Source organism: Mus musculus, chromosome 14 (assembly GCF_000001635.26).
Source record: "Mus musculus strain C57BL/6J chromosome 14, GRCm38.p6 C57BL/6J".
NCBI lineage: Eukaryota > Metazoa > Chordata > Mammalia > Rodentia > Muridae > Mus > Mus musculus.
The window spans coordinates 54,582,667-54,606,099 of NC_000080.6; the positions used below are offsets into that span (position 1 = coordinate 54,582,667).

The 23,433-nt window shown below is 46.6% G+C and overlaps 1 protein-coding gene across 5 annotated transcripts; it reads right to left on the reverse strand.

The window, feature by feature from the left end:
• Window positions 1–995: 995 nt before the first annotated feature.
• 4931414P19Rik (RIKEN cDNA 4931414P19 gene) lies at window positions 996–23,433 on the reverse strand. Of its 5 annotated transcripts, none has more exons than XM_006519619.4 (7): window positions 23,410–23,433; window positions 12,448–13,285; window positions 8,456–8,773; window positions 3,270–3,331; window positions 2,986–3,089; window positions 2,313–2,425; window positions 996–2,040 (listed from the first exon to the last, which is right to left on the reverse strand). In XM_006519619.4, the coding sequence occupies exons 2-7, from the start codon at window positions 13,048–13,050 to the stop codon at window positions 1,615–1,617; spliced, it is 1,626 nt and encodes a 541-aa protein (XP_006519682.1). In that variant the 5' UTR covers window positions 13,051–13,285; window positions 23,410–23,433; the 3' UTR covers window positions 996–1,614. The 5 variants fall into 5 exon arrangements, with proteins under 5 accessions (XP_006519682.1, XP_006519681.1, XP_011243512.1 ...); XM_006519618.4 differs by lacking the exon at window positions 23,410–23,433 and adding an exon at window positions 23,184–23,267; XM_011245210.3 differs by lacking the exon at window positions 23,410–23,433 and adding an exon at window positions 14,457–16,655.

A 23,433-nucleotide genomic window follows, 5' to 3' on the forward strand; every position in this document is an offset into this window, starting at 1 on the left:
CGTCCTCCTGGCCTTTGCCCCTCTCCTGGTTAATGCCTCCCCCTCTTCCAGGTATTACTTTAAACCTCACTGTCTCTGATAGGCCACACCCAGCTACACAAGCATGTTAGTGACCCCAGTGATCGCCCTTATCGCAGGTCATTTGCCTACGCTGTCACCATGCTTCCTGACTGTTCAATGAAACCTGATGGTCTCAGCTTACCAACTTTGTGCGCACAGCCCCTAACACAGTGCACGGCACCGGAGGAATCAGTTGATTGCTGTTTGCAGACAGGGTCTCATGTAGCCCATGCTGGCCTCAAATTTGTTGAGTGACCGAGGAAGACCTTACTCTCCTGATACTATTGCCTTTACCCTCAGGGCCCATTACTGTTTGGGTTTTTGTTTGTTTGTTTAGTTTTGGTTTGGTTTGGTTTCCCTGAGACAGGGTGTCCTCAAACTTCTGATCCTCCTGCCTCAGCCTCCCTATTGCCAGAATTACAAGCCCACCACACTCAGTCTTAATGTTTGTTGAATGACAAACTGAGTTTAGAGCTGTTTTACTTCATAATCCATTTGGAATGTTTGTGTGTGCATATACATACACCTTCCTCTGACTACAGATTGGCTGGCAGGACTAAGAGATGCCTACAAAGCTGTGTTTCTTGATCATAAGAATGGAAGAGAAGCTGTCAGTGAGGCACAGGAGTGGTTTTGTTTGTGCTGTTTGTTTCCATTGTTTGTTTTGAGACAAGGTCTCACTTTGTAGACTGGGTTGGTGTGGAATTCATAGAAACCCACCTGCTTCTATCTCCTGAGTGCTGGGATTAAAGGCATGTGCCACCATGCCTGACTGGTTTTGCTTTTGTTTTTTGAGGCAGGATTTCACTGTATAGCCCAGGCGACCCAGGAACTCACTAGATAGCTCCGGTTGTCCTTGGAGCCACAGCAGCCTTCCAGTTTCAGCTCTGAAATGCTGGAATCCTAAGCGTGTGCCACTAAGCCCAACAACAGGAAAAATGTTTAAGCTTTAATTTCCTCACGTGTAATATGGAAATAATAAACTTTTCTCATATAATCCAACAAACAATAACTATCATTTAAAAAATCCAAACAATAACTATCATATCTACATCCTAATTCCAAATAGCGGTAAGCCCATAATTCCCTGCTCAGACTAGAAAGCCCATGACTGAAACTTCCCACCAGGGGGCAGTATGACCCTGGACTGCTCTCTTCAGCCTCCGGGGCAGCACAAGACCAGCAATGTTTCTCCTGAGCTGTGGGGTACAGTGGGGTGGGGTGGGGTGGGAGAGTGGGGGGCAAACCAAATCAGAGAGGGGACATGGATCAAGGCCTCACGACATGGATCAAGGCCTCACGACATGGATCAAGGCCTCATGTTTCTTTGGCCCATCCTCCTTTGCATCCCAGGCTCCTCTGAGGCACTGTTTATACTTAGGGATAAACATTTTCTGGGCTGCCATTCACAGGGAGAAAGACCTCCCCTGCCTTCTACATAAGTTCTGCTATTCCACTTCAAGTGGAAACTATGTTAAGAAAAGCAGATTTTCTTTTACCAATCCGAGCCATCCTTTCCAGGATGTGGAGAGTGGGAGGAGCCAGTTAGCCTTGTTATAGAGTGTATTCATCCTTTTCCACCTTGATTTCAATAAACGAGTTCAAGTCAGGACAGGATGTCTTGTGGGGCTGGTCATAAGATGGGGAGACAGGTCCTTTCTCATTGCCCCCTCCTTCGTCTTCTTGGAAATTGGGGTTGTACAGCTCGGGAGGAAGGAGTTGGGCCTCCACAGAAGGCAGTCTGTCTGAGGGAGGCCCGTAGACGCGGTTGGCTTTGGTGCCGTGCTTAGAGTTAGCATCCAGGTGGTAGCAGAGCTCTGTGAGGCGCTGGGCCCTGAATCGGGGCGAGCGGGCCACCCACACACCTGGCTCATTAAGACTGTCCTCCTCGTCGGACATCAGCTCTTCTGTCACGTCCTTCCACAGGTGCTGGTCCTCGGGTCCGAAGTGCCTCATGATACTGGATCGATTGGCGAAAAGCTAAGTAAGGTAGGACCCAGGGCAGGGATTGGGAGAATTAGACCATTGGTTTGTAGAAACGGTTTATGTCGGGATAAAGGAAACGTAAACAATTCTGTGCCTGAAGGAGACCAGTGTTCAAGTCAGGTCCTGGTTGGAGTGGGCTCACCCTCCACCTGCCTGTCTAACCTCCAGTCTGCCAACCCTGTTCTCAGCTACTGTACCCTTTGGCCTGTCCCTCACATTACAGCTCATTGGGAACTAGGGTTTCAGATCTTGAAAGGAAGGCCTACCCGGTATCGGCGACTTCGAAGTTTCTTCTCCTCTTTCTCCTTTAGGCCTTTGAAAGGGTTGAGAGAATTGCGGTACTCTCGCCTCTTGGTAAGGAAGTAGGCCACACAGGCTCCTAGGGAAGGGAGACAGCAAGAAACAGAATCTTCTTGAACAAGGGTCCCCAGCCCGTACAGTGCTTGCTGAATGGACAGTTAGAACCACCGCTCAGCAGCCTGGGCTTTCCCATGAGTCATTTTTTTTGGCCCTAGGACATAGTATTCAGGGTCAAAAGGGCTGGCTTCTGGTTTGGAAAGAAGGCTTATGGTTTGAAGAGAGCCTCTTGCCTGAGGCGCTAGCCTTGGAATCACAGGTATGAGGTAACATACAGAGTTGTCATGAGCTATTTAAAATATATATATACTATATGCTCTATCTGCATGTACACCTGAATTACATAAGAGGGCATCAGATCCCAGTATAGATGGTTGTGAGCCACCATGTGGTTGCTGGGATTTGAACTCAGGACCTTTGGAAGAGCAGTCAATGCTCTTAACCACTAAGCTACCTCTCTGGCCCTCATAGTGCATTATTTTAATGCCACCTAAATCATCCCCATGCTTCCTCCCTCCCGACCAAGGACAGGGAGTAGAAGGGGCAAGCAGAAGCCAAAGCAGAGGGGGTCAGCGTCCTTACCCTTCAGCTCCTTGTCTGTGTAATTGTGGGGGCTCACCATCAGCTCCTGCTTGAGCTTTTCCAGAAGGAACTTCACTACTGAAATATTCCAAGACGACTTAATGCTGTCACGGAGGAGGGAAAAAAGAGTAAGGCTGACGACTTTTGAAGCACCAGAGGAAAGAGACACACTTAGAATGAGTTAGCTTTGTAGTAAAGTCCTTGGTACCATACAAGCATCTCCCCTGTCCCACTTCCCTCTCAGCAAAGCACCCCGTAAACTTCTTCCCCCCAAGAAACCGTACCTTTCTGACCCATTGAATCTCTTGTCATTGGTGATGTGGTTATGCACATTGTGGACCAGTTTCTAGGGGAGGGGAGAAAGAGTCAGGTCAGGAACAGACAAGCAAACATTCCTCTGGTCCCAAGGTGAAGAAGCATTGTCTCCATGAGTGTGGGTTCTCTGGCTGAGTCACTTCTGCTTCCTAGGCACCATCTTTTACTATGTCCTTTCTTAACTAAAGAGCTATCTGTTAGCATTTACAGTTTTGCTTTTCTTTTTTAAGCCAAAATTTCTTGTAGCCCAGGATGGCTGCAAACTTCTCATGTGGCCAGGCTGGTCCTGAACACACACACACACACACACACACACACACACACACACCCGCTCTTCATGCCTTTAGTACCCGCATGCGTGCTGGGATTACAGGGAGGTGCCACCACGCCCAGCTTTCTATATTTCTTTGGTATAGGTGTATTCCGATACTATCTATTAATTGATGACCCACTACTTTGGTGTGGTGGCACAGGCCTTTAACCCCAGCACTCAGGAGGCCTCTGAGTGCCACAGAGAGGCAAGTGGCCAGCCTGGTCTACAGAGCAAGTTTCCGGACAGCCTGGGAAGAAAATGAAAAAAGTTATTACAAGTCTGAGAAGTACACCTAGAAGACTTGAAACCCACAAATTTACAACAACAGAAATGGAAACTGGAAAGAGCCCTGGAGGCTGGAGCGCTCTCTTTCATGGCACCAAGCTGTCAAGTTTACTCATACACGTCTCTTCTTTTAAAAAAAAAAGTATTTACTTAATTGTGTGTGTGTGTGTGTGTGTGCATGCGCGCACGTGTGCTTGCGCACACATATGCCTGAGTATATGCATGTACACCCAAGATATGTGTGCAGGAACCCACAGAGGTCAGAAGAGGCAACAGATCTGGAACTGGTATTATAGATGGCTGTGAGTTATGTGGGTGTTAGGAATCTAACCCATGTCCTTTGCAAAAGCAGTAAGCATTCTTTTTTTTTTTTTAAACATTTATTTATTATATGTAAGTACACTGTAGCTATCCTCAGATACTCCAGAAGAGGGCATCAGATTTCATTACGGATGGTTGTGAGCCACCATGTGGTTGCTAGGATTTGAACTTGGGACCTTCGGAAGAACAGTTGGTGCTCTTAACCACTGAGCCATCTCGCCAGCCCGTTCTGTGAAGGTTCTATGCCCCAGTATAGGGGACTAGCAGTAAGCATTCTTAACCCTGAGCCATTTTTCCAGCCATCTATTCTCCTAAGTCAGTTTATTCTACTGAACATTTTCCTTTTTTGTTGTTTTGTTGTTTTGGAGACAGGGTCTATGTAGCCCTGGCTGGCCTCGAACCCAAGACGTCTGCTTACCTCTGCCTCCCTAGCACTGCCACAGATGGGACCTACTGAACATCTTTGCTTTCTTTTGTTTTTGTTTTGTTTTGTTTTTGAGACAGGATCTCTCTACATAGCCCTAGCTGTCCTGGAACTTACTATGTAGGTTTTGAACTCCTAGAAATCTGCCTGCCTCTGCCTCCCGAGTGCTGGGATTAAAGGTGTGCATCATGCTTGGCCCCCCAAATGGACATTTTTAGTAAAAAGTTTTGTTGGAGGCTGGAGAGATGGCCCAATGGTTAGAACACTGGGTGTTCTTCCAGAGGACCTGAGTTTGATTCCCAGTACCCATGTGACAGCTCACAACCACCAGCAACTCCAATTCCACAAGTTCTGATACCCTTTCTGTCCTCCAAGGGCACATGATGCACAGACATATGTGGACAAAACACCCATAAGTATAAAAATACATAAATAGATTTTTTTTCTTTTTTGGGGGAGGGTGGGTGGGTTTCTCTGTGTAACCCTGGCTGTCCTGGAACTCACTCTGTAGACCAGGCTGGCCTCGAACTCAGAAATCTGCCTGCCTCTGCCTCCCAATTGCTGGGATTAAAGGCGTGTGCCACCATACCAGGCTGACATTTTGAGCTTTAATTCAAGGTATTTACTTCTGTTACATTTAGCTTTGTTTTTTTTTTCTAATTATATTTCCATCCCAAGCCCCTACAGCCAGTGGGATACACAATCCCAAATGGATATCGCCCTATTTAGAAATCCCCAACCTATTCCCCCATCTCTATTAAGTGATCATACAAAATAGGAACGTCTGTTCCAGCTTTTAGTGGTTCCAGCCTCCACTCTTCAAAGTGCACCGGTGCTGTCTTAGCCCCAAATACCACACAGTTTTATTTTACCACTTAGAAGTCAGGTATGGTGGCTCAAGACTGTAATCTCAGCATTTGGGCGGCTGATACAAAAAAAAAACAAAAACAAAAACAAAAACAAAAACTAAACAAAAAACTATATAGACCTTTAGTTCTAGCACTCTGGAGGGAGAAGCAGGAGGATCTATTTGAGTTTGAGGCCAGCCTGGTCTACAAAGTGAGTTCTAGGACAGCCAGGGCTACACAGAGACCTTCCCTTGAGAAATTAAAACCGAACCAAAAGAAAACAAACAAACAAACAAAAATCTAGAAATTAAAGTCCAAATGTTAGGGATCACAAAGGAGAAGGCAAATGGGTTTTGTAAGAAGTGTGAGTTCTCAGAAAAGGAAAAGCGACTGCCTGTCTTCCAAGTCAAGTAGTTTGGAAGTGCAAAGGGAAATCCTCTAGACAGTGTTAAAGCAGAAAAAGCTGCCGGCTCATCTACCTCCCGAGTGAGCTAAAAATAAATACGCTTGCCCAAGGGTGGCCGGCATCTGCACCATTCCAAAGGCTTAAACACCGAGGAGAGTCCTTTTGTACACAGGGTCCCTTGCAGCAATCCACAGGCGTCCCAGCAGACTGGAGAGGAGCTCCTGGGCTCTTTCCAGAACTAAACACTGGCACACACTAAGTAAGGCCTTGCAACCATTCTTTCCCTGCAAGTCAACAGTCTTCCTCAATACTTTTTTTCCCTTTATTTTTTTGAAATAGTCTTGCTATATTGCCAGGGCTGGCCTCAATCAAAACTTACCTTGTAGCCTAGGCTAGCCTCAGACTCAATATTCTCCTACCTTGGCTTTCCATATATTTTCCAAATGGTTTTTCTTTCCCTCCCCTCCTGAGTAACTTCCTTTCTCTTAACACTAGTACTTAAAATCTAAATTAAAGGGCTGGCTTGCTGATCTTCCAGAGAACCCAAGTTCAGTTCCCAGCATCCATGTCAGGTGACTCACACTGCCTCAGACTGTGGCTACAAGGGATCTGACATCCTGTTTTGGCCTCTGGGGGTACATAAACTTATGTGGAACACTCATACATACACACACACACAGACACACTCACACACAAACATACACACACACACTCACACATACACACACACATGTACACACACAAACACACACATGTACACACACAAACACACACACAAATTTAAGAAAAAAGTTTTTTAATTCATTAAGAAGGGCTGGAGATGACTCAGCAGTTAAAAGAGCACTAAATGCTCTTCTAGAACAATTCCCAGCAACCACATGGTGGCTCACAACCATCTGTAATGGGATCTGATACCCTCTTCTGCTGTGTCTGAAGACAGCTACAGTGTACTCATAAATAAAATAAATCTTAAAAAAAAAAAAAAAGAAAGAAAAGAGCCCTGGCTGCTCTTCCAGAGGACCCACCCAAATTTGATGGCTATCACTCACACTGAGATACTCATAACTGCATGTAATTCTGGCTCCAGGGAACAGAACACCTTCTGGCCACTAAAGACTCCTGAACACATCTGGTATACACACACATATAAATAAATTTAAAAATATTTAAGCTGGGCGGTGGTGGCGCACACCTTTGATCCCAGCACTTGGGAGGCAGAGGCAGGCGGATTTCTGAGTTCGAGGCCAGCCTGGTTTACAGAGTGAGTTCCAGGACAGCCAGGGCTACACAGAGAAACCCTGTCTCAAAAAACCAAAAAAATATAAATAAAAAAAAATAAAAATAAAAATATTTAAAATCTATATGAAAGTCCAGTAATGCTGGCACATGCCCTTTATCCCAGAATTCAGAAGGCAAAGGCAGGAGTATCTCTGTGAGTTTGAGTCCAGCTTGATCTATATAACAAGTTACAGCCAACCAGAGCTTCTGTAAGGAGCCCTTATCTCTTTTATATTTAATTAACTCCAACTGCTTCTAAATACGTAAGTAAACAGAATTCATAGGAAGCTGGGTATGGCGATATGCATATGCTTATAATTTTAGCCAGCACTTGTGAGGCAAAATCGAGAGGACCAGGAGGTCAAGGGCAGCCTCAGCTCGGTAGGGAATGAGGCTACTCAAAGTTTCATGAGGCCCTGTTTCAAACAAACAAGCAAACAAACAAACAAACAAAAAAAGCCCCAAATCCTCACAAAGCCCTTGAGCTCAGAGTTGATCCAAGAGACTACACTCAACCAGAAGAAAATCTCTCAAGCTCTGCACTATCGACGTGTTGAGCTGGAATGTAGACCTTGGGTCACTCGGTAGAGTGTCTGGCTTCTACTCACTGGAAGTAAGCACCATTTCCCCTCTTCCCACCCACCAGTGACGAGAGTCTGAAAAGTCATTGCACGTGGCCCTGGAGGGCAGTTACTCCAGGCTGAGAATCACTGCTTTACAAGTTCTTCAGGTTCCAGCTGGCTGCTGTGCTGGGGCTCCCAGCTCAGCAGTGTGTCCCCCGGGCTCCCATCCTCTCCAAGAGAGTGTTAGGCAGTCTTGCTAGCCAGTCCTGCTGTGAGCTCTCAGGGTGAGTGGGTTCTCCAGAGCTTCGACTGACGGGGCAGTCTGCACTTGAGACTTGAGACTACTTTCGTGACAATCTAGCTTTCCTAGACACTCAAGATGCTCCTAGATACTTAGCCTGAACACTGGACAAAACATCACCCTTTGGTGATCAGCGTGCTTAACCCTAAAAATCTTCCCATCAGGGTTTTGAGAGATGCAATTTTCCTCTCTCTAGAAGAACGACACCATTCTACCTAGACAAGCCTGAAAGACAAGGCAATGGAAAGGCCTTGCCAATGCTCCAGGTTATGCAGTAAGGCCTCTCTTTATCCTTCCCATTCCTGTAGGATTTAGGACACTATTCATTCTATCTGGAGGCTTCAAGTCAACCCACTCTTTATTTCCTCTCTTCAAACTGAAGAGAAAAAAAAATGATTGAAACTGAGTTCACTTACGGAGAGCACCAGATCTCGCTTCCGCCTGGAGTTTTTCTGGCCAGTCCCTCGGATCCTGCATGGGGAGCCAACAAATCCAAGAGAGCGGCTCAATTCCCCAGCGCCTCCAGCGCCTGACTCGTCCAAGGCACTGTCCAGAGCTGCAGAGCCGAGCACACCCTCAGGGCGCGTTGCGGGCAGCTTGGTTCCACTTTCTGGGCCTGTCTCTGAGGATGCCCTCTGGATAGCCAATTGTGTGGCTGGCGAAAGCTGTTTGGCATAAGCGGGGACCAGCACTCGTTGTATTGAACCCTCAGAGGCCACATAGTCGTCTGCCATCTAAGGACATAAGAACAGTCTGTTACCAGCTAGGCGGAAGAGGACCTGGTTCACCACCATTCTTGGCCAAGAATAGTGAAAAAAGCAAGAGGTGGAGCCAGGACAGCAGACTTCCGTGTCAATGGTTTGTTTCGTCTATGAGAACATCAGGCAGATCATTCTTTTTTTCTTTCTCATAGGTGTACGAGTATTTTGTCTGATGTATGTGTGTGGACCACATGCATCCAATGCTTGTAGAAGCCAGAAGGTGGTGTCAGATCCCCTAGAACTGGGGTTACAGATGGCTGTGTGTCACCAAGTGGGTGCTAAGGAATTGAACCTGGGTCCTCTGGAAGAGCAGCCAGTGCTCTTGGCCACTGAGCTGTCTCCCCAGCTCTGGGGAAATTGTTCTTCTGAGAACATGATCTGGAGTGTTGGGTTTTTTTGGTTTTGTTTTTGTTTTTTTAAGATTTATTTATTTATTTAATGTAAGTACACCGTAGCTGTCTTCAGACACACCAGAAGAGGGCATCAGATCTCATTACAGGTGGTTGTGAGCCACCATGTGGTTGCTGGGATTTGAACTTCGGACCTTCAGAAGAGCAGTCAGGTGCTTTTACCCACTGAGCCATCTCACCAGCCCCGAGTGTTGGGTTTTTATCACAGAACATCTTACATGAATTGGGCATGCTACGACCGTCTACGTGAACAGTTACTTATGGTATATTCTTGAGTATATGTGTCACCAAGTAGGGGTGGTGCTCGGGAGGCCGAGGCAGCTGGACCTCTGTGAGTTCCAGGACAGCCTGATCTACAGAGTGAGTTCCAGAACAGCCAGGGCTGTTACACAGAGAAACCCTGTCTCAGAAAACAAACAAAAAAACAAAAAAACAGTCAAAACAAGAAACGTGTCTAGATTAGCCTTTGTCAGAAAGGAAGCAGGGGAGGAATTGATAACAAGGGAGACCAAGCAGCACCGGAAACAAGACAAGAAAACAGTAACAACAGTAACACAAGGGGAACGAGAGGAAAGACAGATCAAAACCTCACCGGCCTTCTAGTCCCCTGGCAGGGCCAATCTGGGCTGGACCACAGCCCACAGTCACAGCCCTAACACCCAGCTGACTGTGCAGTCAAGGGCATGCAGGGCAGGGAAGGAGGGAGCGGGAGGGGGAAGGAAGGAAGGGAGTGTGGATTTTTGCAGCCAAGAAAACAAAACGGTGAAACTGGGGGGAACCACACACGTACAGAAAGAAGCGGAGGAGGCGGCTGAGATTTATAGACCTGTGAGCTGCTTGCTTTCTGTGCTGTGAAATCTGAAAGCTAATTCCATCCTGTCAGCCTGGAAGCCTTCCTTCCCTGACTGAAAGAAGCCTAGTGCGGAGAGCACCACCTGGCCTGGGTCTCCACTGTCCCCAGCTGCTCAGGCCAGGCAGAGAGGCTGAGGAACAATAACCAGGACTACAAATGGAAGCCTTTAGGACAGCAACAGCCAATTGTGGTTGATGAGAGGCTAGCATGGAGGGGATAGGTCTAGGTGCTCACCTTCCTCACGTTCAGCAGATGGGCTGGGAGTTCCCACACTTTCATTCACCCCATGTGCTGTGACCTTTACCGTTTACCGGGTATGGTGACCTAGCTGGGGTCAGGAGGGAAGAAAGCCGGCAGATGGAGGGAAAGGGAGAGCTGAAAACTTTGCTGCGGCCATTGAGGGCAGTACATCTGTTACTCGCTGTCTCTGTGATCTCTGTCATCCTTCCATCTCCTTCTCTTCCCTGCGTGCCTTTCTGTGGTTCTGATTCTATTTGGCCAGGCTTTTCTTCTTCATATGACCCTTGAACAGTGAAAAACTGAAATATCACAATGTATGTCTATGTCTTTTCCTGCCCATAATACGCTTGCTTCCCTTCCTCCTCTGCTCTCTGAGGTACTCTTTATCCTTTTAAATTACGTGTGTGTGTGTGTGTGTGTGTGTGTGTATGTGTGTGTGTGTGTGTGCGTGTGTGAGTATGAACATGTGAGGATAGCTCCCAGGAGGCCAAAGGCATCAGATCCCTTTGCAGCTAGTGTTAGGAGCCATCCAACACGGGAGCTGGGAACTGAACTTAGATCCTTTGGAAAAGCTGTAAGCACTCTTAACCGCTGAGCCATCATCATTCTAGTCTCTCCCTTCCCTGTTTTAGATAGGATTTCTATATTTAGTTCAGACAGGCCTGGAACTCCCTATGCTGAAGCCCAGGCTGGCCTCAAAGTCATGATGATCCTCCTGTGACGCCCTCTATGTCTGTCCCCCCCAAACCCCCTTTTTGAGACAGAATATCAGTACATGGTCCTGGCTGGCCTAGAACTCACCATGTACACCATGATGCCCTTCAGCTCACAGAGATTCATCTGCCTCTGCCTCCTGGGTGCTGGTATTAAAAGCAAGTAATTGGCTGGGTGGTGGTGACACATGCCTTTAATTCCAGTGCTCAGGAGGCAGAACTCTGGTGAGCTCAAGGCCAGCCTGATCTACAAAGAGTTCAGGAACAGCCAGGATTACAGAGAAACCCTGCTCAAAAAAGAAAGAAAGAAAGAAAGAAAGAAAGAAAGAAAGAAAGAAAGAAAGAAAAGAAGGAAGGAAGGAAGGAAGGAAGGAAGGAAGGAAGGAAGGAAGGAAGGAAGGAAGAAAGAAAGAGTAAAAGGGGAGGAGACTGAAGGAGGCTGGAGAGATGGCTTAGTGGTTAAGAGTATACACTGTTCTTCCAGAGGACCTGAGTTTGTGTCTCAACACCCACATTGAATGGCTGATAGCAGCCTATTAATTATAGCTCTAGGAGATCTTGACTCCCTCTCCTGGCCTCCCCCTGCAACTGCACCCATGTGCACATGCCTCCCATCCCCCATACACACGTAGTTAAAAATTAAAACTAAGTCTTCAAAAGCAATTAAAGGCAAGAGCCACCACGCTCGGTACAATGCTCACATTTTAATTTCTTTCCCTCAACCCCCTGCCCTCCACTTTATCTTTTTCCAAATAGATTCTCTTGAAACCAGGAATGGTGGTTTATGCCTGAAATGCCGCACTTGGGAGTCTGAAGTGGAAGGATGGCTGCAAGTTTGAGGCCAGCAGGGGTACTGAGTTCCAGGCCAGCTTGGGCAAGAGAGTGAGGTCCTGTCAATCATCACCACCAAATAAACAACCTCCTTCATAGATCCACCTTGCTTCTCGGCACCTTCCCCAGACCGCTCATTTCCACGTCTTCCCTGCACCTGCGGTCTAGCATCCTTGTCTTTTCCCTCTCTCCACCTTTGCCTCGCTTCCCCTCCACACTTTCATCTCTGTACTGAAGCCCTTTTTGGCAAGCAAAGGCCGTGATAAAATATGAATGAGCTGTCTGTGCATGGCAGGCATTCTCGCCAGGAAAGTCGGGAGTTGGTGGAACAGCCGAGACAGCTGCGGGGGGGGGGGGGGGGGAGATGCCAGGCAGAGCTGTTAAGAAAACGGGAAGCCACACGCACCAAAAATGACCTCCTGCAAAAAGGCTCAGGGTGGAAACGAGTGCTAGCTACCCCTGAAAATGGAGGAAATTTGATTCACTTCTATCTTATCACAGATACAAATAAAAGAATGGTTTAAAGAGGGAAAGAGAAAGAGGCATATGATCTGCATTCCCAGCAGCTCGGGTAGACCAACCACACTGTGGGTTACTCACCGGGTTGAGCAGCGGAGCTCCCTCTACCGCAGCCAGAGTGCACCCTGGAAGGCGCGCATCTCTCTGGGGGGCTGCGAAGAAGCCCAAGGGCCCCTGCCCAACGGTGGAGGCAGCCCCCAGTTGCCGCAGCTCCTCGATCACCACCTGCACGCCACTGCCCACGCTATCACACTCCTCCTCCATGGCAGGCAGAGAGTTGCTGGCTTCTCCTGGACTTCCCTTGAGCACTCCAGGCTCTTCGGGTGGTGGGGTGCGGGCCCGGCTCTCCCTATCTTCATCAGCGGTGCACACTTTCCCCTGCCGTAGCTCACCCACTTCTTCCTGGAGCTGTTTTAACAACTCATTGTTGGCCCGCGCAAGCCCCAGGGCGGCCTCAGCCAGACCCACTGCCTTGTCCACCCGCTGGTAGATAATGTGCAGGAGCTGTTCAGAGCTTTGGACCGCCAGGCCATGTCCAGTCACTGTGATGGGGGTACTGGCGGGAGGATTCCCGCCCTGAGAACCCGTGCTGCCCTGGCTAGTCTCGCTCTTACAGGCACAGCAGCAGCATCTGGCTTCACTGCCACTGGGAGGGGAGAAAAGAATGGTGGCACTAAAGGACATAGTTGATAGACGCAGGTAACTGTGCACACTCTAATAGGTCGCTTCACAAGTGCTCCAAGTAACTGGCCTTCGCCAGGGATGCGCTTCATAGACGGTGGTCAGAAGAGATGGGGCTCCGGGCTGTGGGTTCTGTGGAGGAGTAGCCTAGCAGGTCCATGGTTGCTTCTCCTCAGCTTTCCATTAGCAGGTCCTGTACTCCCTAAGTACGCAGCACAATGGTGTCCCACGGCCTTCACTGAAAGAGTGAAAAACAAAGCCAAAGGTCTTCCTGATGTGTAGTGGGAGGGGATTCAAGGCACTCTCCTTGCGATCAAGCAAGGACACTCCCAAAGCCCACTGCAGCCCAGGGAACAGAAAAGGGACACCAGGAAAGATGAAAAGATTAGAAAAATGAAGGTCTATTTCCTCTTTTCTCTCTGATCCCCGTCATTTCTCTAATAACAATATTGCATCTTACTAATTGACACCGTTCTTTAGAGTGCTCAGAGCACTTCGTATGAGTGGTCTCATCAACACAACGCTAGGAAACAAATAGTAGCCAGGGCCAGAGAAGAGAAGCGCAGGGAACTTGTGTGCCTTTTTTTTATGGTCAAAGAAGAAAGCAGAACCTGGTTATTGCTATTCAGCCGCATATATATTTAAGCGGATACCTGTAAATGTCCCTTGTGTTTCCTCTGATGAAGTGATGAGAAGAGAGCCGTACCCAAGCGGTGTGGATACACAGCTTGGTCTGGGCCCAGAGTGTTTCCTTCTCTGTTCTAATTATCCCTGGGCCTAGGCTGCAAGCTTCTAGCCTCTGTACAATCTAATCTTCCAGGCTGACTAATCACCCAGTTTCTCACAGCTCCTGACCCCACTGCTCTGCCTGACCTCATCATCCCGCATACCTTTTCTCTCCTTTTTCTTTAACAACAGCCTCTTTCCTGTGCTCTTCCCATGAGAGTTGGACATACCCTAGTTCTGACTCATTTTGTCAAATCTTTCTCTGATTTGACGTTGCCTGCCCCTCAGTTAGACGTCACTTTCTTCTACGAACTAACCTTACCTTCATCTTTAGGAATCAAAGGTATGTACTAAAGGGGGGGGGGGCGTCTAAATTCCAGCCAGCCCTACTGGAATCTAGCCCTTGATTGCTACTGGAATCTAGGTTCAAGACCAGCCTGGTCTACCGAGTGAGTTGCAGGGCAGCCAAGACTACGCAGAGAAACCCTACCTCAAAACAAACAAACAAAAAAATCAGTGTAGCAGAAGCTGACCTTAAACATAGGATAACTCCTGCCTCCACCTCCCACACGCTGGGACTATAGACATTTGCCACCATGCTCCTACCCTATTTATTTATTAGTAGTTTGAGATAAGGTCTCACTACAATAGACCAGGCTGGCCTCAGTCTTATAGAGATCTACCTGCCTCTGCCTCCTGAACTGAGATTATAGGCCGGGCCACAATGCTGGTCTCTTTCCGTCTTGCGATGTGGTCCTGGTTAGCCTGTATTCATCAGGAAGCCAACCCTCCTGCCTCAGTCTCCCGAGTGTGTTGGAATCACATGAAAATGGCGCCACCTTCAGTCAACCTCGCAGTACTGCATCTTCAATGCTGAGGGGTGGGATAGGGAAATGAACTTCAGTCTAGGTCTAGGAACTGGGGCTGGGCTGTCCTGGAGCACTCTCAGAACGACATTGCTGGGTCTCAAGCCCCTGACAAAGGGAGCCAGATGTCTTGAGTTCACCATTCAGCAACCCCTAAAGTCACTTCTGCCATCTCTCATCTCCATTTCTTGGGATCCTTAAAGGAAGAGGCGGTATCCGACAGGAATATCTAGTCTAGATAGCCAAGGGGACCCGCCTAACAGAGAGAAACAGGGATGGCAGCAATAAACCACACTGCCTCTCTCTGGAATACCCTATTTAAGTACCTAAACTACTACAGGAGCGGAGGGCTGGGGGCTAGGAGGTACCGAGTCACTGAGAACGCACCAAGGAACTTAAATATTGGTATTTTCTAAATGATGTTTGATTACAGGAAAAGAATGTTTCAGCCTGAAGCTCTGTAAATGACAAAATCGAAAGTGTATTTACAAATTCCCTGACAAATACATTTCCATTTTACACTGTAATTTACCATAGCATCATAATTAAAATGAATTTGCTATATATTGAATTCTTGGTTCTTTTTTAATCAGCCTGCTCACTTTAAGTTTATTAGTTCTAATTTTCCTTCTTATTATTTTCTTCTGTGTGTATGGGTGTTTTGCCTGCGTGTAGGTCTGTGTCTTGGGAGGGTCTGGACCTGGAGTTACAGAAGGTGGTGAGCCTCCCTGTGGGTGCTAGGAATCAAGCCTGGGTCCTCTGCAAGAACAGCAAGTGTTTTAGCCAGCGAGCCACTGCCACAGCACGCTTTTGTTTCTAAGACTGGGTCTTGCTATGGAGCCATGGATGTCCTGAATTCACTTGCCCAGCTCGGGCATCAGCTCATCCTAGCCTTTGAGTCCTGGGATTATAGGTCAGGCAGCAAGTGCCACTTAAGAAACAAGAACTATGCTGGCAGTGCCTCTGAGATACTAAAACACAGACTGACAGTGCATTTTAATTATATTTAGTTACTAAATAGGCCATGTCTAGGCCAGATGTGGTGAAGCAGGCAGATCTCTGTGAGTTCTAGGCCAGCCTGGCCTATATAGTGAGTTAGTTCCAGGACATCCGGGGCTATGTAATGAGACCCTGTCTTAAACAAACAAAATAATAATTAAAAAGTTTTAAGTTTGTTCTTTCTCCCTTTATATTGAAAAAGTAGCTTTCCTTGACTACACATTCACTATAAAAACTTCAGGGGCTAGAAAGATTGCATATCAGTTAAGAGCATGGGCGGCTGCTCCAAAGGTCCTGAGTTCAATTCCCAGCACCCACATGGCTCTCACAACTGTCTATAACTGTCCTCCCAAGGGATGCAATGGCCTCTCCTGGTGTTCGGACATGCATGCTGACAAAACATCCATATACATAAATAGTACATCTAAATCCATTTGCAGCTTCCCTGCCATTAGAGTCACTGGAAGCCCAGCTGAAGTTGGAACTAAAGGTTAAATCAAATCGAAGCTCAAGGTCAAAGGAAATTAAAAGGCAAATCCACAGCAACTTGTGGATGGATCATTTATACAATGTATTCTCTTTTAGGATCTATACTGGGTGTGCATTCACGAGTGTGGTTTATTGTGGGTGTTCTAGGGACCAGAGGAAGCCTGCCTCCAACATTCTCCATCTTGTATGTATGTATGTATGTATGTATGTATGTATGTATGTATGTATGTATGTATGTATGTATTTTTGAGGCAGAGTCTCTCCCTGAAACTAGCACTCTCAGGTTTTTTCCAGCTAGGATGTCAGATAGCAATTACCGGCAATCTTCCTGTCTCTGCCACCTCTGCTTTCTACAGTGCCGGTGTTACAGGCTCAGCCCGCTTGTTACAAGGGTGCTCTGGTCTGAAATCAGGTTCTCATGGTTACACAGCGAGTCTCCCTCAGTCTGCTGTCTCTCCACTCCTGAGGGGTTTGCTTATTTGGTTTGGTTTGTTGTTTGAGACAGGGTTTCTCTGTGTACAGCACTGGCTGTTCTGGAAGTTGGAATTCCTTTTGTAGACCTGACTGGCCTTGCTTGAACTCATAGAAATCCCTCCTGCTTCTGCCTCCAGAGTGCTGGGATCAAAGGCATGTGCCACCAGGCCCTATGAGATGTTTTTTTAAAGCCAACATGATGCAAAGATGTTAAACATGGATCTTGTGAGAAAAAGAAAGTTATAGGGGTTTATGTTTGAGAGGTTCTCGGTCTTACTGCAAAGCCCTGGCTGGGCTTAACTTACCACTTAAGCCTTTACTTACAGCAATTCTCCTGCCTCAGCCTTCTCAGGGCTAGGGTTATAGGCATACAGCAGCATGTCTGAATTTGTGTAGTGTTGTTTAATAGGGGTGTTTTGAAGTCAGAGTCTCACTCTGCACTCCCAGGCTAATTTCAGACCCACTCTATGGTCCTGCCGTAGTCTCCCCAGTGGTGAGACTGCACGTGTGCTCCACCAAACTAACTGAAAAGCTCCAAGTCCTGGTTTTCTCATCTCTGCCTGCTTTATTTGTATACAGATTATCTATTAAGGTGACTGAAGAGGTGGCTCAGAGGTGAAGCACTTGCTCTCTTCCAGAGGGCCTAAGTTCACATCCCAGCACCCAGTCAGGCAGTTCACAACTAACTTCAGCTCCAAGGGTTCCACTGCTCTCTTCTGGCTTCCAACACATGCGCACATGCACACACGTATGCGCGAGCACACACACACACACATAAAAATAAGAAGTTTTAAAAAGATTGTCGGGCTGGTGAGATGGCTCAGTGGGTAAGAGCACCCGACTGCTCTTCCAAAGGTCTGAAGTTCAAATCCCAGCAACCACATGGTGGCTCACAACCATCTGTAACAAGATCTGATGCCCTCTTCTGGAGTGTCTGAAGACAGCTACAGTGTACTTACATATAATAAATAAATAAATCTTTAAAAAAAAAAAAAAAAAAAAAAAAAAAAAAAGATTGTCCGTCAATAGAGAACTATAAAATACTGACACCAGCTCAGTGCTCCACAAATAGCAGCTGGATTACTATTTATTATAATTATTACTAAGTTTTGTAGGCCCACAATGAACACCAACCCTGACTCTTATTTGCTTGTTTCGGGGTTGTTCTTTGTTTGTTTTTGCGAGATAGGGTTTCTCTATATAGCTCTGGCTGTCCTTGAACTCACTCTGTAGACCAGGCTGGCCTCGAACTCAGAAATCCGCCTGCCTCTGCCTCCCAAGTGCTAGTATTAAAGGCGTGCACCACCACCGCCCAGCTAATGTAGGTTTTTTTGTTTGTTTGTTTGTTGGGGTTGTTCTTAAGTCTCCTTCTCCCCCTCCCCCCATATATATAGAGAGATAGATATCGACAGATATAAATATAGATATATAGATATTTGTGTAGCTATATAGACTAGGCTGGCCTTGAAGTCATGGAGATCTGCTGCCTCTACCTCTACTGGGATCAATGACCTATTGTCATCATGCCCAACTTGAATTTCTTTTTTAGGAGGGGGTGCAGACAGGGTCTCTCTATGTAGCTCTGGCTATCCCGGAACTCTGGCTACAAAGCTCTAGCTATTTAGACCAGGCTAGCCTTGAACGCACAGAGATTCGCCTATGCCTCTAGTGTGCTGTAATTAAAGTTGTGCACCACTAAGTGCAGTCACAGTGAGAAATCTTATGACCATCTAACCAACAAAACCCCCAACCTAATGAACAGTCAACAACATGAATGACAAATGTCAAAATGAGGCTTACTAAACACATTTAGGAGTAATTTCACTATTGTCTGATCTTATGCGTTTTGTTCTTTTATGAGACAAGATGTCATGAAGCTCAGGCTGGCTTTGAACTTGCTATGTGACTTAGTACTGACTTGAATACCTGATCTTCCTTCCTCCATTCTTCCAACATTGAGATTACAAGCATTTGCCCCCATACCTGATAGTCTAATTTTAATACATGTGAAATTAATTTGGAAACTGTATTTTTCAGCGAGGTGTAGGGACTCACACCTGTAATCCCAGCACTCCAGAGTTTGAGGCAGTGCAACTGCTGTTGGTTGGAGAACAGCTTTAGCTGTTTGAGGCTGGACTGAAGTACATAGCAAAACTCCAACACAAAGAAATAAATACCAAAACAAGACAAAATGCAGTGGATGGGGCTGGTCATGTGGCTCAGTTACTACAGTACTTGTCTAAGATCCCTGGGCCCAATCTCCAGCACTACATAAGAGCCTCATGGTATTAGCCCCCAGTTATCCCAGAACCTAGGGGTGGAGGCAAAAGAATCAGAAGTTCAAAAGTCATCCTCCATTACACAGTAAGGTGAAGTCCAGACAGAATAAAAAATGACACACACATAAACACACCACCACCAACCACCACCACCAAAGCCAAAACCCACACACACACACACACAAAAAAAAAAAAAAAAAAAAAAAAGAAAGCTTCATCTTTAAACATAACAGTTCAGGGTGAGGCCATCTGTAATCTGAACTACCCCTTTCCTCCCGAGTCACACTTCTTTTTTTTTTACTTCAAGACTAAATACATCATATTCTTGGCCGTTTCTTTGCTTGCTTTCAAGCATTCTGAGTGAATTTTCTACATGGCTGAGTTTACCTCCAAAGTATGAAAAATCAGTTTTCTTATAGTTTAACAGATGGATGTGATAGGGTGTTCCTCAGATCTATGTTCTCTCAATGGGCCTTTGACTCTTTCGGGTCAGGATAGAAATGGACTTTCTTTCCTATGATAGGCAATTCCTATCTTCCCTGGAAATAAAAAGGAAATAGTTCCTTAAAGCTCCCACTCAGTCAGCCCCGTTTCCTCCATTTCAAGGTACAAAATGACTCACTTGTTAGAAAGTCTTCTTAAAACCTATTTCTATCAGAAAGGAGTTATCACACTACAGCAAGTGAGCAGTTACCATAAAATCTGCTTTCCCTATATTTTAAGAGTGGACCAGTCTAGGGTGGGCAGTGATGGCGAATGCTTTTAATCCCAGCATTCTGAAGGCAGAGGCCCCAGGATCTCTGCCAGTTCAAGACCAACATGGTCTACAGGGCTAATTCCAGGACAGCCAGGGCTACACAACGATAGCCTGTCTCAAAAATCAAAAACAGTGACCTAGCGATCTGCAGAACATCTAAGACCTCATTATCAGGTACAAAACAGAACTGCCCAGACACTGGGCTGAATGGGCTTGGAAACAAGTGCCTTCCCTGTAATCAGAAAATTACACTCTCCCTTCCTTTCTTCTCTCCCAGGAATGGGAGTGTGTGCCTCTCCCCTCCTCCTGTTATCAGCATGTAATTCTTTTATTTTTTTTTTTAATTTAAAATTTTTTGAAGATTTCTTTCTTACATATCTGGGTATTTCCTTGAGTGCATGTTAGTTACACCACAGGCAAGTGAGCAGTTGCCGTGCCTGGTGCCCAAGGAAGTCAGAAGTGGTTCCCATGGGACGCTGGAGTTCTATGAGCCACCTGGGAACTGAACCAGGGTCCTCTACTACTGAGCAAACTCTCCAGCCCTCCCAGACCTCGAACTATGTAGAACAAGCTGGCCTCAAAACCGTGGCAAGCCTCCTGCATTAGCCTTGGAGAGCCAGAATTACTGGTGTACACCACTATGCTCTATTTGTAACAGGTTTTCAGGTCTATTTGGCAGTATAATTTTAAAAATTAACTTGGCAAGATGTAAGTTTTCAGTTGCCCTAGACTATACCTGATATACTGCATTTATGAAGACATGGGAACATGTAAAACTAAATCCCAGGGCTTTTATCACATGTGCACAGCGCCTCCAGTCAATGCTGATTATTACTTTAACGTGACTCAGATGGGCGCCTGCAATTGCATCGCAATCCCAGAGAGATGGGTGCTCGGTCTACAGGCAGTGGAGCTGCAGGCTGGCCTCTGCCCGCCCTCGAGGCCGCGTCCCATCGAGCAAGAAGGGCCCCGGGTCCTCACGAGTGGACCTCAAGGGCAGCCTCTAGAGCCCACTCCCCGGGGCCCCAACTCCTCGTTTCCGAGACTGCCGCACCCGTGTGCCGCAGCCGCGCGAGAACGCGGAGCCCGTGTACCCGGCGGCGCGCGCAAGGGGTGCGGCACCGCCCCGCTTGCCCTCTGGCTCGCGCTGATAGGCGGTTGAACCAAAAGGATGCAGGGCCAGGGACGCTATTGGCGTGCGCTCCCAGTCACTCAACGAGGCGGAGGGAAGGGAGGGGCCTCCTCAGGGAGGGACACGACCAAGAGAGGCTTTTTCAAGGACGCCGGGCGCCATTTTGGTTTACTGTTTACTCGCCTTTGTGCCTTGGTGCTCTACAGTTGTGTGTACACGACTGTAAGTACAGAGGCTGCAAATGAATTTGGTTGGGCTGATTTTTGGGTTCCATGCCTCCCTCAGTTACTGAGCTTTCGGGTTCTAGTTGCCAAGTAGCAGTTCCTCCTTAATTCGGTTTGCTTTTGGATTCTCAGCAAAATCCACTCAGTATTATAGATTTGCTCTTCTTTGGTAAAACTGTCAAACTAACCAAGCCAATCCATGGGATGGATTCCTCTCTCACAAACAAAACAAAACAAGACAAAACAAAACCGACCTTGGCGACGAGCCTAGATCGCAAGACGTAGTCTAAGCTAAACTGGCTGGCAACTATTGTCTTAGGACTTAGAAGTCATGTTAGTTAACATGTGATGCCTACTGTGGTGCCTGAGCCTTCAAAAGGATAACAAAAGTTACCATCACTCCTGGGGTCACTAAGTTCGCTAGAATATAACTACATTTCAAAGATATGCATTGTCTAAACTTGCGGAAGGTCCACCCTGGGACCAGTAATCATTGTGTCCCAATCTGGTTTGTATTGCTGGGAAATAAAAAGTCACTGTAAATAAGTCTAGTCAACCTGAGCCAGGGCATTCTCCTTATTAGTATAAATTATACTGCAGGTATTGTTTAGGTGTCTTTAAATGCTGTCTCTACACAACACTGAACTAAGAAGCACGGGGGTTTGGTTGTAGTGAAAACTTGCACTTTAATCTCCCGGTTACAACATTGTAACCGACCCTGATTGCCATCCACATACACTATAATGTTTTCACTCAAGTCTTTAAACACAGACTGGATTTGGGCAAATCCTGTCTAACTCTTAATAAGCCTGTCTCAGCATAGAACTCCCAAGGGAAGGGGGGCCTCTGCCCCAGGCAACAGTCCTTCAATGCACACACACTTTTCCAAAAATGTGACGATATGGGGGAAGCTTTGCATTCACAGAAAGCAAAATAACAATCACATTGTATTTCTTATCCCTCCTGGGTTTTGCGTTTGCCTCCTCTTGCCCCTACCCCAAGTACCCCTCCCAGGACCCCACCCCCACCCCCGTTCAGTAACTGGACTAGAATATTGTCTCACACACTTTCCCAGATGTGGAGTTTTCCAAACAAATCCCAACCAATAAAAGGTCACTTTGTCAAAATGCCAGGAGATTCCCTTCTGGTACCTCCCCCCAAAACTACTCATAAAGGCTAAAATATACACAGTTGCATGTTTAGGAAGGAAAACCAATAAAAAACCAAAAGCATTTAAAAAGTCACTAAAAGGCTCTGGACTACACACTCAGTCCCCGTCCCCCCCACTTCGTTTGCCAAACACACTGACTGCAGGCTTTGGGGCAATTATTTAATTATTCACTAATCTGATATAAAAAGAAGCAGAAAAGAAGGTAAATTCCAATAGGATGAAAGTTCTTAAGTATGCTAAGTGCAGGATTTCCTCTACGCTTTACTTTGCATTTGAAATCCTGTTTTGATCACATTTGGGAACACAGAGGGGAAAAAACATCCTAAGGTCTATTTTACACACATAAAATCAAATGAAAACACTTTAAAAATAAAATCCGATAACAGCACATATACACATACTTTACATAAATACAAAGAATAAACCACAAGATGAATCCATACGAAATGGTATGTTTTAAGTGTACATACACACAAATGTCCTCATGAAATTGTGTGTGCAAAACACTGTGAGAGAGCTTTCCCTTCTCTCCTGGGAAATGAGTGTCCCAATTAAAATAACCCAGTATATTTAATCTATTGGCCTGTCACACTCGCTGCTACATTGCTGCTACAGCACTTGGTTTTGGTTCTGAGTGAGTGTGTCTAAAATACATGCCAAAGGCTTTGTGAGGGCACCTCAAATCTCTCTGTTGCCTGTGGTAGAAATTCACATTATCGCTTTAACCCGATTAAAAACAAATCTATACTTCCCCAAGCGACTAAAATTTAAATCCTTCAACCACAAAATTTACCAATTCTTAAAATGTGATCCAAAAAGAAAAAAAAAATCTGTAAATTGGTCTGGGAACAGTTGCACACGGCTTCTCAACTTGGTATATTTTTAAACCTCGACCAGGAAAAAGAAAGAGAAAGAGAGACAGGAAAAGAAATGGGGAAAAGAGCAAATTCCCCTTAGCAACAGTTTCCTCACCCCAGCACTGCCACAGATCTCTATTTTTAAAAATTTGGAAAACGCACACAAGATGAAGGAGGAAAAAAAATGGAAAAAGGATACTCGAAGGTCGTATGGCTCTTTGTATTCGTGTGTGTGCAAAAAAGGAGGACTCGCGGAGCCGGAGCTCACAAGCCCCGCCCCTTCCCGGCCGCCCGCCCGGATTGGCCGCCGCCCGCCCCGCCCGCAAGCACACGCGCCGCACCCGAGGCGCCCGTCCGGGGGGCCCCCGAGGGCCGCGAGCTCCCGGACCTGGCCGATGCGCCCACTGCCCTT